General features: G+C 34.5%; 1 protein-coding gene across 2 annotated transcripts in view; it reads right to left on the reverse strand.

Moving 5' to 3' along the window:
- Positions 1 to 22,833, reverse strand: part of LOC131843379 (uncharacterized) — a 138,956-nt gene that overhangs the window by 25,356 nt on the left and 90,767 nt on the right. The window contains exon 3 of one of the 2 annotated variants that reach the window (XM_059192008.1): positions 9,578 to 9,735. In XM_059192008.1, the coding sequence (XP_059047991.1) occupies positions 9,578 to 9,613 (36 nt within the window). In that variant the 5' untranslated portion in view covers positions 9,614 to 9,735. Of the gene's footprint in view, positions 1 to 6,710; positions 6,792 to 9,577; positions 9,736 to 22,833 lie in introns of those variants that run through there. The other variant, XM_059192007.1, reaches the window with a different exon arrangement.

A 22,833-nucleotide genomic window follows, 5' to 3' on the forward strand; every position in this document is an offset into this window, starting at 1 on the left:
CAGCTAATATAAATAATCCAATGGACAATAAACAGAGCGCATCATCATCTAGTCCCACGGTAAGCAGAGCTCGTGTTATAGGTCATATATCATCATATACTACATATATCAACATATCAGACAACTGATATAAATACTTGGAATTTTTTTTAAATACGTACATATATTGTATGTACAAGTTTAATCTAGTTTGAATCTAGATGGCGCTGCGTTATTGTCCTGAGATGATTATTATTATTACTATAAATTAAATCTACCTTTAGTTAATCATATTTAATAACAGTTCGAGCATAAATGTTCTCAATCTTATTAAATATGATTATATATAATTATAATAAAACACATTAATCTGAATAATACATATAACACAAAAAAATACATATGTAACTGAAAATAATACATAGTTTCTTTAAAACCATGTTATATTTTTAGTTTTTAGGCATGGTGCCGTTTGTTGCCTGGGTAATACTTTTTATGGCATCGAATTAGATTTAATACATCACGCTACAATAACAGGAAAATATTAGATAGTGTTACGAGTAAATATATTATTAACTGATTATTATTGAAATATTTTAGATAAACAACAACGTGTATTGTATAAATAACAATCATGACAATGTCATAAAGGAGAAAGTTTGTTTTGTAAATAGATTGATTATTCTAATAGTAATACTTGAATTTTAATTTGAATTTGTGACTAGTTGACACTATGAATTTTCCTGGATTATATAACCCTTTTATAGTGCCATATTATTCATAGTGCCCACTAGTCACAAATTCAAATTAAAAATTCATGTAGGTCTATTACAGTAACCCAGGACAATTCATAGTGCCAACTAGTCACAAATTCAAATTAAAAATTCATGTAGTTCAATTACAAACTCTTATGATATGTAAAATCTACCGTCAGTTCGGAATGATTTTAGAGATGAGATGAACTGACAAGAAATTCAGATCGTATGCTTTTCAAATAAATAAGCAGACAAACTAAGCAGAGATAATATATATTGAAGATTTTTTTATACTACAGTATTGGTAATAACGGCATATGGCATAACTGATGGTAAACGGTTTTTTTTTTATGGATGATAATAACACCAGTGGAGTCACATGCGCATTAAGCTAACGGTTTATAACTGGCATATGGCACAACTGATGGTAAAGGACTGATAAGATGTAACACATGAAGTCATGCGGATTAGAAAGACAGCGTTGTAATAACTGCATGAGGCACAATTGATGGTAAATGGTTGTAGCCTATGGACGGCTGTAACACCAGTGGAATCAGATGCGCATTAAGAAAGACAGTGTTGGTAATAACGGCATATGGCACAACTGATGGTAAACGGTTACTGTAGCCTATGGACGGCTGTAACACCAGTGGAATCAGATGCGCATTAAGAAAGACAGTGTTGGTAATAACGGCATATGGCACAACTGATGGTAAACGGTTACTGTAGCCTATGGACGGGCTGTAACACCAGTGGAGTCACATGCGGATTAAGAAAGACAGCGTTGGTAATAGCTGCATAAGGCACAACTGATGGTAAACGGTTACTGTAGCCTATGGACGGCTGTAACACCAGTGGAGTCACATGCGCATTAAGAAAGACAGTGTTGGTAATAACGGCATATGGCACAACTGATGGTAAACGGTTACTGTAGCCTATGGACGGCTGTAACACCAGTGGAGTCACATGCGGATTAAGAAAGACAGTGTTGGTAATAACTGCATATGGCACAACTGATGGTAAACGGTTACTGTAGCCTATGGACGGCTGTAACACCAGTGGAGTCAGCAGATGCGCATTAAGAAAGTGACGAAAAAATGCATTTTTCTTGAAAAACCGAATTGATAGTTACATAGACATAACAGACAGATCAGGTTATGTCTACATCCACATAAAATACCTGAAGTAGACCACCACGAAAATGACTCCCTTTTTATAGGAATTCCCTTTTCCCATCCAATAGAATAAACTTTATTCTAATTTATACAATCCTCGTGTTTTGGAGTAAATAAACAACGATTTCAAAGTAATAATTTAACGGTTTTTTCTATTCTATTTATTATCTGAAATCAATAAATTGTTTCACGATCGATTAATCAAGAGGCATTTACCATAATATTAAAACGTAAAGAAAATTCTTTGTACTCCTTTTTAAGAAAATTGTATATATATATTACGCTATGTATATATGTATGGTACGTTTTTGTATTGTATATATGTACATATTTATGTATATTTGTAGGGATATTTATGTATAGTATATATTTATTTGTGTTTATTTTATAAAAATATTATAATATTGTTTCAATTCAATCTGCCAACAATTTATCTCTGTACAACTCATGGTTGACTGGTAGAAGATGCCATTAGGTGTAAGTCCCCCTTATGTACATGTATATACATGTACTTTTTACTTATGTATAAAAGGTATTTAAATATTTTTCAAATACTTACGCTTTTGAAGTTGCTAGTATAATATAAGTAGAAAACACACAGACCGTTACAAACAATCATATTCAAGAACAGGTATCGAACCCGCGACCTTTGGAAGTAAAGCGGTCTGCTAAAGCGTTAGATCATCGTAGCCATCATAGTGCATCATATATAAACGTAATGAATACGTAACAAATATTATAGTGATTAAAATGAATAATAATAATAATTTTATATCTTGTAAGGAAACAATGTGAAGGAATAATGCTCGATATAGCCGCCGCGCCTGACTTATACAAATCAAGTGTCCCATGACAAGAACAATGGGCCAATATAGCTTTTTGTACTACGCGACATTTCTCTGGTACCCAGTTGTCATAAGGGCCTTGATAACCAGACCACCCAGCGTGTAATCTCTGAGAACAATATTGTCTTAGGATAATTAATTGATGTAAAATTGACGGTAACGATTAAAAAATTTTGAGTATTATAGATACGAGTAGCTAGTACTACTCGCCCCTGCTTCGCACGGGTATACATATATTATATATATCAACATTCCTCTTGAATCTTCCTCTATCTATTAAAAAAAACCGCGCAGTTCTAAAGATTTAAGCACAGACAGCAGCAGCGACTTTATTTTATACTATGTAATGAAGAGTTTGTCTATGATTTAGAGAAAACTATAGACAAAGTTAGAGTTTGGGCGATACACGATTTTGAACCATTTAGGATAATTAATCTATGTAAAATTGACGGTGACAACTTAAAAATTGTAGAGTCTATGGTTTATGGATTTGTCTATGATTTAGAGAAAACTATAGACAATGTATGTAGTTTATGCGGTACACGATTTTGAACCAATTGAGAAAGGATTTGATTCGTGATTCCATGGTATTTTTTTTGGGTGTATTCTGGTGATGCATCATCAGCATCTGTTTCTTCGTTATTCCATTCATTTGGAGTCAGCGTAAAATGGTGTTTCTATTCATATATTAGCTGTCCCGGCAAACGTTATTTTGCCATATAAATCAATATCGATATTAAAAAATAGGGGTTGATGGTAGAAGGATGAAATTTTAGGGTTGTATGTATTTTTAATGCCACACTACAAAATAAAATATGCAAAAAAATAAAAATAAATGTTAGGGGTAGACAACTCTTATCACTTAGGGGTATGAAAAGTAGAATATATGTATATAAAATTTAATAGAAATTGGTCAAGCAAGTATAAAGATTGGTCTAGAGAATTTTATATATAAGATGTATATAATTAGTAAAGATATATATAAAAAAAAAATCAAGTCGTCATAATGAATTTAAATGATTTCACTGCTTTCTTATTTCAACTTTTGACACGTTGATTTGTCTTCCGACGACTGCCATTTCAATATCCGTGCAAAATAAATATTTGTCTACATGACTTTCACGTTTTGTATTGATATGTGTGCTTAGCAAAGGAATGATAATAGATTCTCATGATGATGTATATGTTTTATGGGATATCAAACAAGCTGATGATTCACCTGACGTTAAGTGGACCGTTCTTGCGAACAAACCTGATGTCGTGAACCGTTCTTGCGAACAGATCTGATATCGTGATGGATCGGGCACTCTCGAGGGTGTTTTTGGTGGACGTCACCATACCGCATGACGAAAACCTCATGAAAGCCGAAATCGAGAAAAAGAGAAAATATCTCGACCTGGCTCACGAGGTGACCGAAATGTGCCCCCACATTTCTACCGAAATCATTCCAATTTTAGTGTCGGTGAACGGTCTTACTCCAACCAGTTTGGAACAACATCTCAGACGGTTGGGATTCCGAGGCGGCTCACTCCCGGGAAAGATGCAGAAAGCGGTGCTCTTAGATTCTGCCCGCATTGTACGCCGGTTTCTCTCTCTGGGGCCCTGTACCCCGGCCGACTGTGTATATCTACCGGGGGTAAGTTGCCATTTCCTCTCCTTAAGAGGGGAGATGAGAATTCTTGTAAAGTTAAGAAATAATACATACACACTGCACTTACTTGGTTTCGGCCCGTAAGTGTGGAAAAAAACCAGCAAAAGCTAAGAGAGTGTCACGATAGAGAGAAGAAAAATAATAATCTCAGGACAAATCACCCAAGTTAAGCTAGCTTAACTTTAAAATATTTTTTTTGTCATTGACTGTCTGTTGAGTGACCTAAATAAACCAATGTCCTGTTTTGAGTCTAATAAAGAACAAATAGTCAAGTGAGCCTACTTTTTAGTGCGACAAAATGGTTATATGACGAAACTTTTTTGGCTTATAATCTAGATAAATATATTTTCTTTATTTACTTAAGTTTACTATTCCACGCGGAAAAGTCGCGAGCACAGCTAGCAAATAATAAATGGTCACGTTAGTAATAACTCTTCAAAAACGGCTATATTAAATACATGTTATCGATACGTTACTGCGTTATTTTCAGTAAAATCAGTTGGAAACATGTCTAAAATAGAAATATATTCGTTTTCATTTCCTTGTTTACGTTACAATTGAAATTATTGGAACTAGTTATCCGTGTGAGTTTTATAGGTTATTGACACATGAAAATACAAAATTATGAAAACTTCAGCATTACGATTGATTGGTTATATTCATATTTATAAAATTATACCAATACTAGCTGTGTCCGCGTCTTCGTCCGCGTGTTATAGTGACCTTAATAAAGAAAAGAATATTTAATAATCCAACCCAAATAACCCAATAATAATTTCAACTTAAAAATGTAAAGTAACAATAAAATTATTTGAAAGAGCAACATGCAAGTTTCTTGCTCGTTCTTCTTGTGATGAGACAGCTTTCCGAATGAGCGGTAGTTTGAAAAAAATGTGATGACTATTCAAAAGTGATTCAATGTAAGTTTGTTTAAATAAATGATTTTTATTCTTTTCTATTGATCTAGTTTCAAAAATGATGAATTTCCATACAAACTTTCATTCTCAATATTATTTTACCCCCTTATGGTATCATTTTTACAAACTTTGAATGTTATATTTCGCCGCAATATGTACTCTTTACTTATGTACATATGTCGTGCATTAAAGTTATTTAAATAAAAAAAATATTTATTTATATTTAATCAACAGTCTATAAAATAATACCTAATTAATTATGGTCGAATTACGACCACTTGGAGACCACTGGAGACCAGTCGGAATAAATTTATTACGGTTCATGTAAAAGATATCCTAAGTATTAGTCTGTGTGTAATCTTTTTTTATTGATTTAATGTACTATTATGCTTAAGTAAAAAAAATTGCATTCGCACTCCTTCTTTATATGAACTATAAGTGTGCGAAATTTATCCACGTCCATCCGCGCAATTTTCGTAAAAAGGGGTACAAAATTTTTGCATCACGTAGTAATATATAACCTTTCCCATATTTAAATGAAAACACGTATTTTTATCTTTTAAAATTTATTATCTTTTAAAATATGCAATGTGAAAGCGAAAGGATTTTAGCACCGGAAGAGGTCAAGACCGACCTATTATGATAAGATTTATCGCGATTAGACGTTCACCTTGATGAATAGGATGAGTTATGAAAGTAGACAACTGTTATAAATGACTAGACGAATAGACATTTTGGCACCTACTCAGTTAGGTCTACCCATCCTAATCGGAGGGCTGGTGTGATGATATATTAAAGATATTTAACAATCTTGTTAATATTATAAACGCGAAAGTAAAGTATGGATGGAAGTTTGTTACTCTTTAACATAACGGATTTTGATGAAACTTTACAGTAATATAGCTTATACATCAATATAACATATAGGCTTTGAAATTCACACGGGTAAAAGCGCGGGCACGGCTAGTATAAAATAAACTAAGAAAATTAAAAACATCGTATGGGCACAGTTTCCTTTGCCATACAGTTGAAGGATAATAGTACCAAAAAAAAAATGTCGTAGTGTTCTTGGATAGAGGTGACGACGATTACCGTTTATATTCAGGTGGAACGTCTGTTTGTTTGCCATTCAAATTACATAAAAATAAGTGGTAATTTCAGCTTAATTAAAATTAACGTTTCAACTGTATTTTACGATATGTCGTTTCAAAATTAATTGAATTATTAAAGATTAAGCAACAAGCGGATTTAGGTATTACAACTAACTCCTAATAGACGGTGTAAACAAATTTATATTTAATGGAATTAGTCGTTAATTGGTAATTTAAAATTGTGAGGTCACGTTGTCAAACGTCTACGAGAAATACATAAAAATAATATGAACTCACCATATTAATTGCCATGAGCAAAAATAAATTTGTCCAAGGACTTGAATAAATCATACATAAAATTTGAGGTCAACACTGCCGTTCATTTGAAAATGTTTATATTCGATTCACTTTTGTGGAATTTTTAAAAACTTAACACTAATACATCATTTATTAACACAGATTAATATAAAAAAAATGATAAATATTTTGTATATATAAAACTGACTTTTAATATTTTTAATCTATTTACAGTTCCATTTTTAAATTACAGAATATGCGCGCGTATTTTGACAGGCGGCGCAGGCCATAGAGTCCGCGCTTTACTTTTTTAGACGACTAGTAGAGCGCGCGGTTCGTGGCATACTGCCGTAAGAAGCTTCGCTCGACCGCATAAAGATGTGTGATTAGATGTAACATTCTGATAAAATGTTTGCGATTATCTATTATGAATATCATTTATACACGCGCTGATCTTGAAATCATAATTGCATTATCTAAATTAAATTTCTATTTTATATAAATAAAGTGCTATTTTATAATTCAGTTTCATTAAATTGTGAGGTTTGTTAAATCAACTTAATAATTGTATCTACGGTATACTTATATAACAATTTAATAAACTTACAAACATTTGGTCATGGGCAGACTGCAACAGCGTTGAAATGTCGGGAACTCATATTCATAGACAATGTTATTTGTTATAGTAAATATCTACTACAACTAGTATTAGTCAACCGATAGTACAACATTTATTTTGTAAATAAATATGTAATATACCCAGAAAACATTGAGACTAATACAAATGATCATACTCACATCCAGACCAATACAAACAATCATACTCATGAATACAAATGTGTTGCACCACGCGAAGAATTGAACTCGCAACCACCGGGAGCATGGCGGTGTACTAAACGTCGTAATCGTTAAAGATTGTCATCGATATTGATTAAAATGAGATCTTGACTGATAAAGAAATATCTATATTTTTAATATCGTCTCGATGATATGTCCTATCATATCAGTCTCTAGTAAATTTTTCTGCCTGTCCTAAATAGTGCTCACTAGGGGGAAAGGCATTTCATTTCTACTAATATTCATATATGTTGGGAAAAGAGTATTGTTAGTAATGTGGACCAATTTACTGGATTTAAAGACAAACTTGCTGTCCCCAAGTATCGTTTAGAAAAAGTTAATAGGTCTTTTATGGGAATAGGTATAAAAATTTACAATAAGATACCAAAGGATATGTTGGAATTACCCTTAAATAAATTCAAAATATCTGTTAAATCATATTTACTGAGCAAAGCCTATTACTCACTAAACGATTACTTGAATGACGAGTGTGCATGGCAATAGTTGTTCATGCACTGAATTTTCATTTAATGTTAGACATAGACACCTATATAAAAATACATTGTAAAGAACTGGCTTTAAAAAAAAAAGTAATTCAATTGAGTTTCTTGCCAGTTCTTCTCAATTGGATCTATATACCGAATTGGACGGTAGGGAAAAAATAAAATTATAATGTAAAAATTTGACGTTCATAAGCGGCTAAAATGTCCTACATGAATAAATGATTTTTGAATTTGAATTTGAATTTGAATGTACCAGGTCAGGTTGACCTCCATGCGGTACTTCTGGAAACCATTGTGATAAATTCTTGGTGAATTTGTCATGATGTGCTAACTGACCTGACCTCATGCTCATCTTATCCTTCTCTGGTGTCCCGCCATCGTAAACCGTTAGCGCGGCCGGGTGAACCATACCGTTATCATCCATAAAAAAATATACCATGTCTGATTGACATCTACGCAGTGTCCTCTGGGTGATTCCCAGATAAATTCCTGTAGTATTTGGCACGATAGGCTAACTGTCTTGACCTGGCTGGCGGGGCTTCAGTGGAGCATGAAAGGATGAGTTTTACATATTTTCGCCCATAGACCGTTAGCGCAGGAGGGAGTACATACACATGATCCATTTTATTATTATAGCCCTTAATTTAGACGTAATTTTTTTGTCCTGTTCATTCTATATCTAGTAGTTCTTGGACGTCTGCTTGTTTCCAAGCAAAGGCCTCATCTAATCTTTTCCACTCTGTTCTGTCTTGTGTGATCCTGGTCCGTACCTCCCCTGCTGTTCTAACTATTTCATTTTCCCATCTTCTATTTGGTCGTCATCTTTTTCTTTGTCCTTGTCTTGGGGGCCAAGTAGTTATGACCTTACACCATTTATCCTTTATCCTTTCCACGTAATGGCCAACCCAGCGCCATTTCAGCTGTCTAGTTTTGATATTTATATCTGGTGCTTTAGTTATATTGGTTTTACGCCACCAAGGAACAGGACAGGACATTATGGACTATATCCGGACCAAAAGTAACTTGACATAGAGGGTGACGCAGTTTAAATCGAGTTACAACGCGAGATTCAAAGCGTTCGTGGCCCGGGTCCCTACTAACATGCTGCACCTTCATAAAGGACGACAACTGGCCGAAGGGAGACCCCCTTCGGCCAGTAGTCGTCCTTCGGCGCTACCGTGGAAAATTGCCGTCGTCAGTGTCGTGATCACAGAGACAATTTGAATTAGCATTTGTTATGTCTGTTAGTCTATAAGGTATTTATAATATATCTGTTTTATAAGTGACAGTTTAAGTCTACGATCAGTATTTTGGTATATTTGTGTGTAAAATTTAGTGTTTATGTTATTTTGATGACCCTTATTCTATTGTTATAAGCATAATTTTTGTCTAGCAAAAACAATATTTAAATATTATACTTCATAAAAAAAAAAAAGTCACAATAAAAAAAAGGCTATGTAGCCTGAATTTAATAAGTCAGGCTACATGGCCTATTCCATTATCATCCCTTAAAAAACTAGTGCTTACCGCGAGCAGAGTGGGCAGGGCGATTGCCATGCGCATAGTAGCAGCGCGGCGTCTGCGCGGCCGCCGCTAAGTGACGGAGGCGGCGGGCGGACGGGCGCGCGCGGGCCGCATCCGGCCGCCCTCCCGGCCTCTACCACCGTCGGAGACTCATCGTACACCTGGAACAAACAAATAAACATCAATAATATAGAAACATTCATAGAGTCATCTTACACGTGAAATAGAAAAAGAGACACCAATAATAAAAAATATATTCAAAAGGACATCTTATATTTGCAATAAATAAATTCAAAAGTGTTATTAGATTTATGAGATTCAATATTATTTCTATTTCTTTTAAACAATGATCAAAATATTTGAGCTGAGTATACCAATATTATAAACGCAAAATTTTGTGAATATGGATACCCTTTCGAGCAAAAACTACTGAACAGATTTTACTGAAACTTGACAGTAGTTAGCTTATACATAGATCAGAATAACACAGGCTATAATTAATACAATTTTATGTAAGTTGGGCAAAATATAATAATAAATATCAAGTAAGTGTGATGCAGACGAAGATGCGCAAGTCAGCTAGTATTAAATAATTAAGATATTAGAGCTATGTGAAGTCCAATTGTGGAATCAAGTATATGTAAGGTCTGTTACTGTAGCTATTGAAAAACAGAATCACAGATTATCAAGCTAACAGTTTGCCGCCAAAAATACTCAAACCATAGACAATTAGGTCATTTTACCATTTACAATGTCACTACACTTAAGTACTGGAAGCCGATTGTGCAAAGTCACATGCGTTATTCTTGACTTGTATCTATAATTAGTGACTTTGTAAATGGTAAAACCCTTTAAAATAAACCAATCCCTACAGACGGTATGCCTGTAATATCTCTATAAAGACCATTATAAAATGCATTTACTTTTTTTTCTCTTCTTTAGGTTCCGGCGATTCGTATGCATTTACTTGTAAGTGCTCGAATTCTATTCGCTCCATAGCACGCATGCGCAATATAAAATGAAGGCAGCCATCTTTATTATTCATTGTATTTTTTAATAAATTGACTTTCAAATAATAATTAATCCGGTGATTTAATCAGTCATTAACTTACTTATTATAATAAGTAAATAATCAAACAGATTATCTATCTATATTATTTTTTGTTTATAATAAACACTGTAAATAAACGTTTTATTGTGTGTCGGCCTAAACAATGTTAGGTCGAGGAGTAAAATGCATAGGATTTTAATCTTTTTGGGGATTATCATTTCAAACATATAAATGGATATGTAGATGAAAAAAATAGAAAATAGATATGATAGATATATCTTTACTATAAGCTGTTGTTGAATAGCATGTTCTTTATTTTAACATAATGTATGATATATTTAATCTATTTTACAATACTTTCAGTTTCATCTTCTATCTTAATTTCATAGGGGATAAATTTAGATAAAACAATGTAGTAAATAATGTATGTATCAAAATTACTATAGTTCTCATATTCCTATTTTCAAAAAGTGATCAACTTTTATTCAATTTCTAGCCCAATTTCGCCCCTGTTAGGGGATGAATTTCGGAAGCGTGACAGCAGAACTCAAATGTTATGAGTAGGTATTATAAATAAAATCTGCTGTAAAAAGTAAAATCTTCCGTTTTTTATAAATGTATAGATAATAGTAATAAAAATTTTTAGGAGTATATTTTTTTACAACAGTATCTCACGACAATTCACACAGCGCCATCTACTCGCAAATTAAGCAGAGCTTGTGTTATGGATACTAAACAATCGATTTTTTCTAAATACATATAATATACATAGAAAACACCCAGACCCATACAAACATACTCATGAATACATGTTTGAACCGTGCGAGGAACTGAATTCGCGACCAATAGAAGAAAGGCGGTGCGCTAAACTGCTAAACCATCGAGGACTTCGAAGTTATTGAATGATAATAGTAATAAAATCTACTATATATATACATATATATAAAAAAAAGGTACACTGTAACATAAAACGATAATAATATTTTATATACATTTTTCCTTGATTACTAACATGCACTTTAGATTGCGACGTCATATTATTGCTATATGTAACTCCGTCATAGTTCAAAGTCTATATATGATTTATCGGAAATTTAAATTCTGTTAGGGCATGTTCACACTGCGCTTCATTTTTTTTTATTCTGACTACTAATGCTGATGGCCGCAGCTGGCGCTGTGTGAATTGTCCAAGTCAATATATTATTATTATAAACTGTTTTAAATATAGCGCGGTGATTATATATACGTATTATAATTAGTTAATTCAATATAAATAAAACGTGGTAATTCCTGTGATTTTTAGTAATTATATATATATTATTATTATTATATATTTTTTCGGACTACTCTAATGCTGTTGGCCCGCAGCTGGCTTTTACAGCTTCACCGGACGATAGGGGGCGAGTGCAGATGGCACTCCAAACCCGCGGAAGATCTTATGGAGCGGCTGAAGGCCAACTCCCGCCTGACGGATACGACTTTAGTCTGAGGGCACCGCTAGGAGTTCGAACCTCGGCGCGGGCCGTCGTAATATCGATCCCCGTTTGAATTGGACGGGGTTCGATCGGAGGGGACTGTGCTTCATCAAAATGTATACAACAATATACAAACAATATAAAATGTATACAATGATATACAAATGTATATAAATTAATTTGAAGTGTCTTTTTGTAATTTCATATGAACAATTTTTTATTAAAATTATATATGGTAATTATATAAATAAAATTAATTGAAAAAAAATGTCTGTCTGTCTTTCATTTTATGTATTTGTTCTTGGTGATCTCTGAAACGGCTGGACCAATGACGGGACTACCACTTGCAGGTAGCTAATGTTAGAAGGAGTAAATTTACGTACTTTTACTTTAGAAATTTTATTTCTTTTAATTCAGTCGTGGGTAATAAACAGGTCGTTTGTGAGTGTGGACGGATGGATGGAAGTTTCTTACTCTTTCATGCAAAAACTACTAAATAAATTTTAATGAAACTTTACAATAATATAGCTTATATCTAAGTATTCTGATGTATAAGTTATGTTATTGTGAAGTTTATTAAACACATAGGTTATACATTTCAAAGTGAATCTTAAGTATTGCTAGTAATATATAAAACGTGTTAAGAAACTGTCATTTTCTTAATATAATTAATAATATATAGGTATATTATTGACGACCTCGGTGTTCTAGCGGTCTAGCACACCGCTTTACAACCGATGGTCGCGGGTTCGATTCCTCGCACGGCACAAACATTTGTATTCATGAGATTGTTTGTATCGGTCTGGGTATTTTCTATGTATAATATGTATGTATTTAAAAAAAATATATCTATGTATATGTATCAGTTTTCTAGTACCCATAACACAAGCTTAACTTGGGTCTAGATGGCGCTGTGTGAATTGTCCTGAGATTATTATTATTATTATTATACTATATAGTCCTACAGTTATATATATATGTGCATATAACAGTGGGAACTCAGCATTAATCACATTATCATAGTGACATCATAATCCCCGGCGCCGCTTCACACCTATACGTAGTCACTGACATCATGGACCTTATCTCCTGATATCTCCGGCGCCTCGGCTATCAATCATCTATATTGAAATATTTGCCGAATGATTCACGTTTGTCAAAATAGATATATAAAAATTGAATGTCATGTTTTCGGAAATTTAGTATTACTAATAACTGTGTAGTAGATTACTTTTAACTGACTGTTTACCGCTATTTTTATTGCATAAATACATACGAAAATTTACTGATTATTTTTTTGGTATTGAAATAAAATTGCATTGCAGTTAATTTACACAAACAAAAGAGAAGAAAGAAAAAAACAACTAAACGTATAGTATTAGTAGAGATCATTGTACCTGTACCATAGGAAACAAATATACCTAAAGACTGTGCAATAGAAATAAATAAAGATTACGAACTAATTAACAAATTATCTAAAAATAGTCACAGGTTCGGCCGCACATGGAGTACTGCTCTCATCTTTGGGCGGGAGCACCTGGATACCAGCTCGGTCCTTTTGACTCGGTTCAGAGACGTGCTATGAGAATTGTCGATGATCCCAATCTCTCTGGCGGTATCGAGCCACTTAGCTTGAAGCTAGACTTCGCTTAGCATTGTGTGTTCTACCGATTATACAACGGACTCTATTCTGAGGAATTGTTCGACATGATGCCGACAGCCACCTTTTACCACCGCTCGCCATCAACAGGGAATTCATCCCCACACACTGGAGCCTAAGTGGTCCCGAACTGTGCGGTTTCAGAGGAGTTTCCTCCCGCGTACACTTAGATTGTGGAATGAACTTCCTGCCGAGGTTTTCCCACGAGACTACAGCATGGGGTTTTTCAAGAAGGGTATATTAAGGTTTCTTAAGGGTCGGCAACGCGCAAGTGATACCCCTGGTGTTTCAGGCGTTCATAGGCTACGGTAACCATTTACCATCAGATGGGCCGTATGCTTGATTGCCACCATCGTAGTATAAAAAAAATGGAAATGTGGTTAATTTATATGCGATCGAAGTGTTAGAGATATTCTTCTTCTTATTCGATTTATTCTTGTCAGAACGGTCGTGGTCATTATGTAGTAGAGTGAGAGACAGATGTCATCCGTCGTAGAATATTTCGCCACTTCTCTCTACTGGCTGGTATTCTAGTACATTCGTGGAATGGACCGCCTATTCCTGCTTTGACGTGGTCGTTCCATGTTTCCACGAGGTCTAGTACCGTCAATCATACTCTGTATGACAAGGCGCTCCATGAATGAGTTGTTTCTATGCGAGACGTGACCAAAGAAGGTAAGGACGCGCGATTGTGTTAATGTAGATAGACGCTGTTCTTGGCCTGTGTAGAACTGCAGTAAGTTCTATACTAGAACTTGTATCTAACGCTGCACTAGTAGGTTCCTACCTAATTTGGTTGGACAGGGAGAAACACGAGCGGTGAAGATGAGTGTTCACATGCATCGTCAAGGAATCCCTTAAACCTACACCTGGATCTCAAGTTCTGGAATTGCTCGGAGTTTCCCTTCCTTCCACATGATGGATCCGGCTTGCGCACAAATCCATGAAATATTAAGCCGATTTACGTTGACATTTATTTACACTATGTATTATAGAGAACTTACTTCAGTTCTAGACAGAACAAGATATTTTAGGAAATTGTAGAGATATTTCGCTGGTATACCTCTCACTTCCACTTCAGCCGCATATAGATTAAGCACTATTATTAAGATTTTATTTCAGTTTTAGTTCGTATTATTTATTTATATTGCATGATCTTCAGGTATATTTGTTTCCCTTGGTATACTGAATTCTACCAGCATTATATGTTTAGAGTTTTTCTTCTTTTTTCTCTTTTTATATTTCCTTTTTTTATATAAATTTACTGTAATATTGGTAATTGCTTCTCGTACATCCGTAATGCTCCTTTTTTGGTTGGCTGCGTTTATACTAAACTTTAATACTCACTAAGAACATGTACTTTATAAATCAATACATACGTTAACATATTCTATTGAGTATTATTTGTAGGCAGATGACCATTCTTCTCTATTTTTTATGGGTACTATTCAATTCATAGTGTCAAACAATTTGTTGGCTCGTAATGACGTGTTTCGCAAGGTGTTAGCTAAGTGTGAACTATCATTTGTCACAGGTATTCACAGTATAATAACGCTTAATTAATTAGAGACACAGTATTATTATTCGCCAGGGCAGGATTCAAGTATAAAGTTTAATCAGTAAGTTTTTTATACTAAGGTCTTACTGAGAGTGCACAGGCCTAGTAGTTTAGTCATCATCTGCTTCTTCCTATATATATTTATTTGTAGTATGCATAATATGTTTTTCTCTTCCATTCATTTCTGTTCGCAGTATTTCGTTATTTACTCCCTTTCTTACCATATCATCTTTCATATAGTCCATCTATCTCTTTTTCGGGCTTCCTCTGTTCTACATTTCTTCTGGCCTAACGATTTAGTATCCAGACTTATAGAAATAGAAATAATCGTTTTTAGTTTTGTTTTCGAAGGGTATAGATTATGTTTAGATTATTGGCGTAATATGTATTATGAACATTCTTATGCATTTTAATTAATATATACAGGACTCCACAATCTCCGCGCGCCTGCTATTGTTCTTTCTCTCGGTTTTTTGTTTGTTCTTTAACGTTTTTTTATGACCAACAAATCTTAATCCCCGTCTACATAGAAGTTCAACAATCATACTCATGAAAACAAGTGTTTATTACGTACCGTCCGAGGATTCGAAACCGCGACCATCGTACAGTAAGATGAGTGTGTGCTAAAGTCTGCTAAATCGCTAGACTAGCGAAGCCTTAAGGTATAGGTTATGCTTGTCACTTAAATACAGTTTGCTCTTCAAATTATATTTATAAAAAGTCTGTTTGTCATAATGTAGGCATACAATTTATTGAGATCCATATTATACGCTTTGTGCCAAAGATCTATAAATGGGCTTTGCGCCAAACTCTTTTAACAAAACTCTCCTTTATCAGGCTAAAGATACTTGAATACAGTACTGTTAGCGGCTGACATGTGATATTTTTTCCAACATGGTGATGTAAACATCTCAATTTTGCAGTGTTGAAACCATTTTTAAATATGAATACAGCGGTAAAATCATACGTAATTGATCAATTAACATATTTGAAAGATAAACACATCTGTTCATGTTGTAATATCGGTATAACTAATTGGTAGGAATATTTAATGGACATAATATTAGGAGCAAATATTATTAATAGGATACGTAACGCATTAAATTAACGCTTTTTTATATACTGTCGGTAAGTGATGATGGTAGCCGTATTGTATAAACTTAAATGAAAAATTGTATAATCTTAGAGATAATATGAACTTAACAACCAGAGTTTTTTTCTACACTAGTGCTGTTGGACGCAGCTGGTCTTTACCTTCACCGAACGATAGTGCGCGAGTGCAGATGACATTCCAAACCCGCGGAAGGAATTATGGAGCGGAGCGGCTGAGGGCCAACACTTGCCTGACGGATACAACCTTAGTTTTTTTTGGATTACTCTAATGCTGTTGGCCGCAGCTGCTCTTTACCTTTACTAAACGATAAGGGGCGAGTGCACATGACACTCCAAACCCGCGGAAGGAGTCATGGAGCGACTGAAGGCCAACCCTTGCCTGACGGATACAACCTTAGTTTTTTTTGGACTACTCTAATGCTGTTGGCCGCAGCTGCTCTTTAACTTTATTAAACGATAAGGGGCGAGTGCACATGACACTCCAAACCCGCGGAAGGAGTCATGGAGCGGCTGAAGGCCAACCCTTGCCTGACGGATACAATCTTAGTTTTTTCGGATTACTCTAATGCTGTCGGCCGCAGCTGCTCTTTAACTTTACTAAACGATAAGGGGCAGTGCACATGACACTCCAAACCCGCGGAAGGAGTCATGGAGCGACTGAAGGCCAACCCTTGCCTGACGGATACAACTTTAGTCTGAGGGCAACGATAGGAGGCGAGTGCAAATGAGACTCCAAACCCGCGGAAGGACTTATGTACCGGCTAACGGCGAACCCTTGCCTGACGGATACAACGTAACTATGAGCCCCGTTTGAATTGGACGTGGGATCAATGGGAGGACCATAGATGACATTCATATTTTGACTGCCTCGGTAGTCTAACTCTTTATATGTGAAAGAATTATTGAAATCCGTCAACTATTTTCATAAATGAATCCATTACAAAAAAAGACAGATCTTACTTGTTTATTAGTTAAGTGGGGGGAGAGAATTGTTATTTTTTTTATGTATGATAAGGAAAAGTGCACCGGCTGCGCTAACGGTTTACGCCGGGCACCAGTGGAGTATGATAAGATGAATATGAGGTCAGGTCATTTAGCCCATCGTGACAAATTCACCAAGAATTTATAACGATGGTTTCCAGGGGAAACGCGTGGAGGTCAACCTGACATGGTACATTGCTAGCAATGAGATCATCTGGCCACATTACTAACAATCCCCATTCCCCTCAGGGGATTGTTATTAAGCCAGTACCATATCAGGATGATATCCACGTTCCATCCTGGAAACTATTATGGTAAATTTCTAAAAAAAAACTATAATACTAAGATTATCTACGTCATCCACTGGTGCCCAACCATATATTGTTAGATTAGGCACCTGTACAGTACCATAAAAAATAATTAAGATTAGTATAAGGTCTGAAACTAGTTTAATATACATTAAACTACATAACTTAGACAGGTTCGTTTCAATCTGCATTTCGTAATAGGAATGTTAAGAATGTGTAATAATTAATTGCTTTGTATATTGATTTTACGCGCTCGAAATGTCAATAGTTATTAATAACTGTGTTCTTGAAATTACTTGGGCAATATCGAAATTAATGGGCCAGGAGTGGTAGGTACTTAAGAAAATGGCGTATTTAATTAGGTCACTATCAGACTCGTTGGTGCCAATAATCTTAAAAAATATTTTAAACGCAAAGTTTGTGAGTATATCATATATCCATAATATGTTTGTTCAAAAACAACTGTTCTGCATCTTAATACCGGCTCAAAGAGACGAGGAAGACCCGTGTTAACATGGCAGTCCGTTATCATGAACGAGCTGAAGAACACGGAAGTAACCGACTCGACGACCCAGGACAGATGTGCCTGGCGAAGAAAGACTAGGGAGCCGACCTCAAATGAAATGGGAAATGGCTAGGCAGAGAGAGAGATTTGTTATAATTTCAAGCAAAAAAAAAATATAAACGCAAAAGCTTGTGACTATGGACAGACGGATGGATGCTTGTTACTATTTCACGTAAAAACTACTTAACTGATTTCCTTTATTTAACTTTAATGCACAAAAATAAAATGTACATACTTATGGCGGACTTAACACCTAGCGGCGTTATCTACAGCCAACCAAGTATAGACATAAATATAAAAATATAATGATATTTATATTGTAATTTGTATTGTTTATTTTAATTATACAATAAATATATTTACATGGCTATTTGGTCGAAGAGCTATAATTTTGTACCCATGTTTTTGCAAATAAAGAATTGAGTTGAATAAATATTCATTTTGCCACTGGAAATCGATCCAAGGCGAGGGCTAAACCCGTTAATTTTATGACAGCATCCATTAAATAATTAATTAACTGAATGACCAATCATAAATCAGATAAAGACGAGACGGTCATGATGGTAACAGCAACAGCGCCAATCAAACGCGGGTAATGTTAGAATTGCAAATATTACTTGTAGACTGGTTTCTTGTACTACATATATCGCTTGTTATTATAAACATACAATGGTTATTTTTTTAAATTTTGTTTTAACAATTTTGTTTTGTAGTTAAAGTAGTTTTGTATAATTGAAATTATGTTTAAAATTTGTTTAGAATTTTATGTTTGTTGATAAAGTAGCTTTATATAATAAAATATGTTAAAAATTTTTTAGTATTTTTTGTTTGGTGTAAAGTAGTTTTGTATAATTGAAATTATGTTTAAAATTTGTTTAGAATTTTATGTTTGTTGATAAAGTAGCTTTATATAAAGGAAAGTATTTTTAATATTGCTTTTGTTTTTATTTTTTTAATTCGTTGTCTGTAGTGTTGTGAACCTCTATCTCACCAAATTACAGACAAACAAATAGAGATACTTTCGAATCTACAATATTGTTCTAATTACTATTAATATTATGTTATATTATAGCTATAATGTACATTGTAGTACGCATTTTTGATTGAAATAGTTCTATAACTCATAAGAGTCTCTGATACGGAATTTTCCTTGAACACAGACACTCAATGAACATAGCTTTCGTTGTTTCTTGATGGACATATTTGCATAAAACTTTGCTTCGATTACAGTGATACTCGCAGTTGGAGGCGCCGACGAGACGAGCCACCATGTACCAGGGATGTCAACTATCCTATTACAAACACGAGATTTTTATCTTTGACGGTCTCGGTGGTCCAGCGATTTACTACTACTACTACTACATAGGATAAGTATGATCGTTTGTATGTTCTGGGTGTTTTCTATATACATTATGTATGTAGTTACAAAAAAAAAAAAATCTATGTCGTTGCTCGCAGCTTGTCCACAATTCTTTTTATAAATATTTATATTATTTTGATATCCATTTTTTGGGTCACTTGAGTGTATGGAGAGTTTTCTTGAGAAAAATATAGTTAAAAAAAAAATTGCCGAAGCAAAATATATATATGAAAATCTATACCTGTTTTTTTTTTAATAACGCTCACGCCCTGAATATCTTGGGACAGGATGGCGTTGTGTGAACTGTCCTGAGATATAATGATTAACTTCGCTACTTGGACATTTTTATTCACGTATAGTATACATATATACATATAATACATAAATATATAGTATATATATTTATGTATTACATTTTATAATTTTTTTAAGCGGCTAAGCGTTGAAAAGCTGGCAACCCTAAGTACTTCGATCTCGGACCTGTTTTAATTATTGTACTTAGAATTGAATATATCGGCTTGTTTATTCACTACGCCTTTTAACTTCTATAGTAAACGGACGACGTAATTTTTTTCTATAAGTATATATACTGCGTATATTTGCGTACATATTAAATGATCTCATTAGTTTTAATAATAAAATATGTATTTATAACTAGTAATCTACACCGACTTCGCACGGGCCCAATATTTGAGGTTCTTCTTTTATTAAAAGTAAGATATATCCTAAATGATGTAAACGACAATTATGGACCACAGCGGCCGTCAAATATAAAAACTAAAATACTATCTTGCTGATATGGATGAATAGATCTTCTGTACATTTTTGAGAAACTTTATGCCACGCACAACCATATATGGAATCACCTTCCAGCAATGGTATTTCCAAACCGATACGATACTGAAACCTTCAAGAAACGAGGTTATTTCTTCTGGCCTAAGGCCGGCAATGTTCTTGTAATTCCCCTGGTGTTGCGGGTGCTGATGGGCGGCAGTAACGTCTTACCATCAGGTATAAATATATGTATATATATGTGATGAATAGAGACCACAGAGTCCGTCAAAATGAAATATTTCCTTTTCGTAATATTAGTGTAGATGTATTTATAATCTAAAGACTAAGTATTAGTATGTAATATTATGTTATCTGTGGTATTAGTAACACCTATCTTTCCTTGTTATTTGACTGTAAGCTTTTAGACCACACCCTTACCTTGTCGGGCTGAGTTCCGCCCTCATATATCTGTCAAATGAATGAAAGCTCTAAAGCTCTAATATTTGTAAACACAACGGTATCAAAGCGTATTATTAAATGTAGGTTACTATTGTATAATTATAATATTACAATGTATATATATATATAGGTATTTGGTTCATTTAGAAAATGTACCTATTTTCTATTCGCTATACTTCCTTACTACTAAATTGCCTTTTTTCTTAATTGTATATTGCATAGTTACTGTGTACAGATGTTTCTTTAATTTTATCTTACATTATTGTACTAGCTGTTCCCGCGGTTTTACCCGCATGTTACTTATAGACTATATCTTATTCTGTATAAGCTATATTACTGTATAATTTCAACAAAACTCGTCCAGTAGTTTGTCCGCGATAGAATCCTAAAGTACTGAACTGACTTTGCTGATATTTTATATGTATACTCGGTAGGTTTAAAAATAGATTGTTGTCTATTTATTATACCCCTCAGTAATAAGGGTAGCCCACTCCAAAATATTTATTTGCTTTATATTGTACCTATATTAAAAAAATATTTATATATGTTATACCAATGTTTTAATAGTTTATGGGACAATCTAGCTTGCGGCTCACCTGATGGTAAGTGATTACCGCCGCCCATGAGCACCCGCAACACCGGGGGAATTGCAAGTGCGTTGTCGGCCTTTTAAGAAGGAATAAGTTCTTTTGAAGGTTTCAATGGCGTATCGATTCGGAAATACCATTGCTGGATGGAAATTCATTGCTATTTATTAATTTAGTATTGGATTACTTCTTGAAGGACCACCGTGACATTTTCCTAGAAGAGTATAATAATAGTCTTTCCAGGGACAAACATATTCAACCACTAAAATTACATGGCGTACTAAAAATACACGAAAAGAACGCCCCTCTTCGGGGTTGAAGGGGATTGTTAGTAAAGTAATAATCCCATTGCCAGCAATGTACCATGTGAGATCGACCTCCACGCGGTTCCCCCTGGAAACCATCGTGATACATTCGGTGAATTTGTCACGGTGGGCTATTTGATCTGACTTCATGTTCATCTTATCATCCTCCACTGGTGCCCCGCCAGCGTAAACCGTTAGCGCAGGCGGGTGCACCATTCCATTATCCAAAAAAAAAAAACGCCCCTCTTTGACCAATAGTAAGTCAGATCAATTCGCCAATTTATGATCTGGCTAAGCATGTTGCGAAGATCTTGCAGTTATTAGTAGGTAAGCCATCCTCTGTGAAAAATTCTAACCATTTCACGGACATACTGAAAAGACAAAAATGGAACCTACCTACCTGGAGTTACTTATGTGTAGAAATTGTGCAGTGCGTTAATGGCGCCAATTCACAGCCCGTTGAATCCATTAACACTGATTGAGTGTTACTTAATGACTTTATTGATTTATCCTGTACATTATTGATTATGGAGTGTGAATATAATTGTCATGGATTTATAGATTGGAGTGGTTATTGCCAATTTGTGCATGTAAAGTGCGTTTATATTGGAAATAGTTTTAGTTGTGCAACTCATGGTATTTCGAGACTGCTGATGAATAGCATAGTAATGAGTGATTTCAGTAGATTACTAGTAGAAATTGATCCATTTGAAATTTAGAAAATTACGTGAACTATATAGGGTTATGAATAAATTATAGATAGAGTAATAGGTAGGTTAAAGAAATACGTTTTCTAATTCGTTCGTTCATAATTCCAGACAAATGCATTGACACGCAGTACAGCATTTTATAGATACCTTACGAGTTGGTAACGTGCACGTGACACGTGGTGCCTCAGGCGTCCATAGGCTACGGTAACCGTTTATCATCAGATGGGCCGTATGCTTGTTTGCTACCTTGGTGGTAAAAAAATAGTCCTAATCATTCATCGGGTTCCAATTAAATACATAACCGGATCATATGCTTGTTTGCCACCATCGTAGTATAAAAAATACCTTTGACT

Source organism: Achroia grisella, unplaced genomic scaffold (assembly GCF_030625045.1).
Source record: "Achroia grisella isolate CSIRO2021 unplaced genomic scaffold, CSIRO_AGI_Agris_v1 utg3071, whole genome shotgun sequence".
NCBI lineage: Eukaryota > Metazoa > Arthropoda > Insecta > Lepidoptera > Pyralidae > Achroia > Achroia grisella.